The sequence below is a fragment of the Musca autumnalis genome, unplaced genomic scaffold (assembly GCF_047663935.1).
Source record: "Musca autumnalis isolate F117 unplaced genomic scaffold, ASM4766393v1 scaffold_4, whole genome shotgun sequence".
NCBI lineage: Eukaryota > Metazoa > Arthropoda > Insecta > Diptera > Muscidae > Musca > Musca autumnalis.
Window position 1 is genome coordinate 94,504,692 of NW_027411977.1, and position 6,000 is coordinate 94,510,691.

The 6,000-nt window shown below is 38.7% G+C and overlaps 1 protein-coding gene across 1 annotated transcript in view; it reads right to left on the reverse strand.

Annotated features, from left to right (window-relative positions):
- The window catches only part of Teh3 (tipE homolog 3 phospholipid transfer protein), a 31,297-nt gene extending 27,536 nt beyond the window's left edge, over positions 1–3,761 (reverse strand). Inside the window, exon 1 of the mRNA XM_073985903.1 lies at positions 764–3,761. Coding sequence (XP_073842004.1) covers positions 774–2,138 — 1,365 coding nt within the window. The 5' untranslated portion in view covers positions 2,139–3,761 and the 3' untranslated portion in view covers positions 764–773. The remainder of the gene's footprint in view (positions 1–763) is intronic.
- Positions 3,762–6,000: the final 2,239 nt, after the last annotated feature.

Below are 6,000 nucleotides of genomic sequence, written 5' to 3' on the forward strand. Positions count from 1 at the left end.
GTCCATATTGGAACCTCATCTAAGTCTGGTAGAAATTTTACGGCGTGCAAAGCATGGACCAAATCGCTTGCTTCCATTAAGAGTTATGGTGCACATAAATTTTGCCAACATTTTCGAACTTTTGTGCGGGAAGTACCGGAAGGAGTGGACCGATATAACCCACCTTCGTACTTAAACTAATGCTAAGTTTACATTTACGAAATCCACTCGATTTCAACTGTCAATTCCATTGATTAAACGTCAAATGAAATCCAATGGATTTCAGATGAGATTTCATTTAACGTTTGAGCAATGGAATTGACAGTTGAAATCGAGTGGATTTCGTAAATGTAAACCTATCATATGTTTGGTCAAAATATTACGGAAGCCAAATTTTGGACCGAATCGGTTGATCCGTTTGATAGTTATCGTGCGCTCCAGCCAGACAGACAAACAGACATACGGTCATGGCTAAATCAACTCCAAATTTTCTGAAACCGATTTCGCCCAAAACCTACTTGGGCTATAAATGCAGAGGGTATAATAAATATTCCCTATAACCAATTCTCCGGTTTAACTTAATTCTATTGTGTAATTTTGTTGTTAATTTAACAATTACCGAAACTAAAGATAAATAAAAGCTAAAAATAAAATACTGTATGTCGCCTATTTTTACCACATGTTTAAATTCTTCAAAAGTTGCATTCCCTTCATAACAGAAAAATCCCGCAACCCTTAAAAAATTATCCAACAAAAAGTACAACAATAAAAAAACATTTCTTACGTGACGGATCTCATAGAGCCATAACCTCATCGCCACCTCCACCGGCACCATTATCATCTTGAGTCTGATCCAAGGTATTTTTCGATAGAATCGTATCCGTATCGACACACCCCTTGAAACGCATCTTAGCATCATCTCCCACATAGACCGTCTTCTGGCACAGCAGCAGCACCAGACACGAAACCACAAACAGCACGGACGGTATCACAGAGGCAATTAAAAATTGACGATAGGTAACCTCCAAGTCGAAACGTGCCACCACAATTTCCTTTTTCTGTGGCGCATAGAAACATGGGAAACGGGCACGTGCATTGTGATCACTGCCATCACGGCCAAAATCCTTTAGGAATTCCTTGCACTCGTCCATCAGCGTATTGACACAGCCCTCGAGATTGATCATGAGCCGAGACTCATTCGATATGGTCAAATCAATGTCGGGCGGAGCGATTTCCGGTATCAGAGTGGCCACCGATACATGCAAATGACTCAGGTACGTGAAGTTCGTCAGATCTGTGAGCATACTTTTATCGAGCGTCGAGCCATTGATACAATCCACGGCATCCATATTATCAATGGCATCGACACGATCGGCAGCATTGTTGATGTAATAGCAGGAGGCCATGACTACGTTATCCTCCGTTTCGTTCCATACTTCTTCGCCGGTATCAACGTTTACGGCATTTTGACAGCGCGACATGTAGACTTTGTCGCCGCTCAGTATGACAACGTTCTTGTTGCGTGTGGGAATGTCCAAACACCGGCGATCACAATTGTAGGGTGTTCGAATTTTGCGACACGTTCCACGTGTACAGGAATACAGTCCCGTTATGTCCATGCAATTGATTTTCCCACGACGACCGGAACACTTTACCGGCGAATCGGTGTTTCTGAATACACATTCAAAGGCATCGGTTATGTTGAGACACTGGCCCGCCGTGCAGTTGAAGGTACCAGTTAGATTCTTGCACTCGTCATTGATGCAACGGGCCTTGTCGGCACGATCCTGGTCGATGCCATAGCACGTTTTATTGGCTGAATTCGTGCAGTTCTGGAACGTGAGGTTGGTGCCGTTGTTGCGTAAATTGACATAGATTTGAATACAAGCGCCGGATGTTTTGCTCAGGCACCATTCACCGCAAGAGCCCCAATCGCAATTGTCCTTGTTGACGGCACGGGTGGTGGTGCACATGACAGGTGTCTCATCAATGCCGCTCTTAAAGGCTCGAGTCGATGGCATATAAATGGCAACGGTTAGATAGACTAAGGCGACAGAACTCAAGACCAAAGTCATTTGACAGACACATATGGTGCCGCAGATACGCTGGTCCTGTGGTGGAACAATTAGATCTTCACTGGGTACTTTTTTCTTGCCCATGACCTATGCGAATGTGATGACGTTTGGCAAGTGAAGTTGATGTTTGGCTTAGAAAAAGTAAGAAGAAAAGGATTTTTTTGTTACGTCCTTGTTGGTTGGTTGTGGTGGTGGTGGTGATGTAGTCTGCTGATGCTGCTGCTGTTGGTGATGGGGTTTCCTTCTGATTGGCTTTGGCCTGGCAGCTGTAACGGCGACAGGAATTTTATGAAAACTCCATAATTGGTCTTGGGTATTGGCCTTGTGTAGAATAACAGCCTATTGTAACAAGATGGTGATTGTTGTTGTTGTTGTTGTTGTGTTTTCTGTTCCTTTTTCCTCTGTTCACTTCTGGAAGTTTATAATTTTCTCGTGTTATTTTGTAGACTGCTGAGGTTGTATTTTATTTTTATGTGGTGACGTTTGCCCGAAGATTCCGTTGGTTTTCCATTAACCCCAAGGCAGCAGTTTACTTAGGCCAAATGGTGAGGGGCGAAATTATATTTTTGTTACATAACCAAACCTCGCTTCGACACGTTTTATTACCAGCTTGCGTGCGTGTGTGTGCTTGCAGAGGCAGTTGAGTTTTTTTTCCAATTGTTATTTTAAAAAAAGTTATTGGCAAAAAATAAATCGGTGTTCGGATGTTGTTTTATTGATTTTTAACACTTTTTTTTCGTTGGTCGCACACACACAATTTTATTACTCCATGCTCCAGTCCACCACTACAAACTAAAAAAACAACTGCAATATGTTATTGGGTCTACTGCTGCTGCTGATGTTGGTGATTCACAACTGGAGACTCTAATTTTGAAGTTGGTTTTTTTCCACAACTGTTCTGCCTTCGGTCTTTTCTTTTCAACTAAAACTCTATTTCTCTGGTTGCCACAAAGAACTTCACTTGTGAAACTTCAAAGTTTCCACGAAATAGTCTCTCTCTTTATTTCGGAATTTGTTACTGGTTTTTATCCCGACCACCGACAATAAAAAACCGTTTTAGTTCATTTTCTGTGTGCGTTCCTGCCTCCGAGTTAAACTGTCGACCGTTTGTCAGAAGTTGTTCTTGCTTCTAAATGTATCAGAGTTTTGTCTTTCTTCTTTACTATGTTTGTGTGTATTCGCAGGACTCGAACACATGACAAACATTGAGAACCTTGTCGATAGGAAATGAGAGCCGAGGCATATCGAGAGACTAGCAGAGGTTGTGTTTGACACAAATCTCATGTTTACATCCTAATCTTTGAGAATTGTGATTTCCTCATGCCCATGGTTTTGTTATTGTTGAGCCTTTTGTGCCAACCATTCATTACTCTTTCTAATGTTTTGGCAAAAAACATTATTAAAATCACTACAAAGGGTGCGCGCGCATCACTCGTAATCCAAATAGAAAGAAAACCCCTGTAGGCCGTTTTTGAATTCCTTTATCCATTGCCTATGGCTTCGTTTTCATTGCCACTTCCATTTTGCTCACACATTCCGCCACAGCAGGCGGCGATGAAGGAAAATCAAAAATCAATATTATTTTATGGTCGGTTTTTCAACGCCAACCAGCTGCACCCCAGTGGATAAAATTACTTTCTCTAGTGGTCGACAGGCGATTAAAACATGAAAACGCTTTCCGTAATCGGGGACAAGCGTTTAACTGTCATTGACTTTTGTAATGGTTTCTTTTTTATTTTCGCATTACCGTTTACCAAATGGCTGTTGTTGTTGGCCGGGGTATGCGTGTGTAAATAGGTATGATAAGTTTATTTCTGTAGTTTTTTTTTTTTGTCAAGAAATTAACAATGGCCCCTTTAATCAAGGTGGTAATGAGGAAGGTAGTATAAATTGTTTATAAAGTGTTTATTGCTTACAACATTTGTTTGTCCAATTCATGGTGGAAATATAAATATTTGTATACCATTCGCCACTATGTGGATAGGATATTTTAAGTCTACGTATGCCAAGGGCTTGTAACACCGAAGACTCCAAGACGCAAATTTTAGCATAAATCGTTTTAGCTACAATTGTCCGTCCGACTTCCTATGTACTTGTAATCATCAGACCCCTAGCAATAATAGATCGATCGTCCCAAATTTTAAACGAAAAATACAAAAAAGACGGCTTAAATTATTGGTGATGATTGTACAGTACGAGGGCTACTAGAAAAGTTGTTGACTTAATTTATCATCAAAAATAGTTTTATTGTTTGGAAATTGGAAATTTGAAAAATAATTTATTTTTACAAAAATTTTATAATTTTTTTTGTTTTTGCTATAACACTGTGGCACAAAATGGAGGTGAAAATCTGGGGGCAGAAATAATTCCTTTTGGGGATGAAAGTCCTTGGTGAGTTTATTAAGAATCCAGAAGGACAGAACCGCCGTGAGTCGAACTTCCGAGTTATGGCGTGATTAAGTTTCTTCTACTGAAGACCCTGTAAGGCATCTGAAATTAGCGTTATATCTTTGTTAATTGTTGTTTTAGCTTATTTATGAGATGACATGTCTTCAGTCAAATCGAATGAGGATTATTTTCGTAGAGCATTTCGAGCTTCTAACTCGCTTCCTTCAATGTCCTTTTCGTCCTTTATTTTAAGAACCGCTATAAAGTACCACAAAATGACGTTTTTCAGCTACGAAATGTTCTGCAAAAATGTCGTTCAGAAAATGTCATCCCCAAAAGGAATAATCTCTGCCCCAAAATTTCGGTTCACAGTGTAATATGCAAACAGATAAACAGATTTGTATATTTTTGGTTTCATTCGAATCTTCGCGATGTTTAGATTACATATGTACATATTTAAAACATGTTGTAAACTGTCAACTTTTTAGAATTCATGCTTATTTTCCCCGAAAATTTTCAACTTTTTTACTAACGTTATGGGACCTCAGTAATGATATAGTATATAGAAAGCCATAAATTAACGATGTTTCTCAATATTATGAGCTTTTTATATAACTTTTGCGCGCAATAACCAAAATGTGTATCTCGAACAGATTTGAGAATGGGAATTTTCTTCTCAATGCATTTAAAAAAAATCTTTCATGTAGCTTCAAAAAAAATTGGAAGATTTGATTTTAGTGGAAAACTAAAAAAATTGACTTTTCCTCATATATTAATCTTTTTGTAGAAAATTAACTAATGTTGAAACTGAGTTACGGGGTATTGTAACTCGCGAACAGTTGTAATATACCATAAGTTTTGAACGCATTTAGGTAAAATAAAGTGTTTTAGCACCGATGGATTTTATAAAATAATAAGTTGAGCGGAAATTGTGGTTGTATTAATATAAAAAATAGGGAAAATTCGTTGATGGAAACAACTTTTTCAGGGTAATTTCCAATTGGTGGTTTAAATCCCCAATGTGGGGCTTATTGCTCAAAAAAAAAATGTTAAAGAATACACTTCAGAGATGAAGTTTCAAATGTATGGATTTGCAATCATCTACCTCAAAAGGATGCTGACACTTTGAAGACATATAATATGGATCATCATGATATGGATGGTATAATTAAATTTGCCATTCCGTTTGTAACACATCAAAATATTAATTGTAGACCCTATAAAGACCCTAAAAGTTGAAATCAAGATACAGCTCGCAATTTTTAAGATAGAGCTTTATAATTTGGTATAGAAGTTTATATTACTCATAGGATATTTGGTATTGCAAATGGGCTATATCGGTCCACGTTTTGATATAGCCCCCATAGAACGGTACCACCCGATTTCGGTATTTTGAAGGGTTTATCCTCATTATCACACGGAAATGGCTGATATTTGGTACATGGTCTTCGTTGAAATGGCTGATATTTGGTACTTAGTCTTCGTTGGGTGTATAAAACTTTCCCCCAGAAACTTCTCGGCACAGGTCCACGCCTTCATATAGCCTCCATAGAATGGT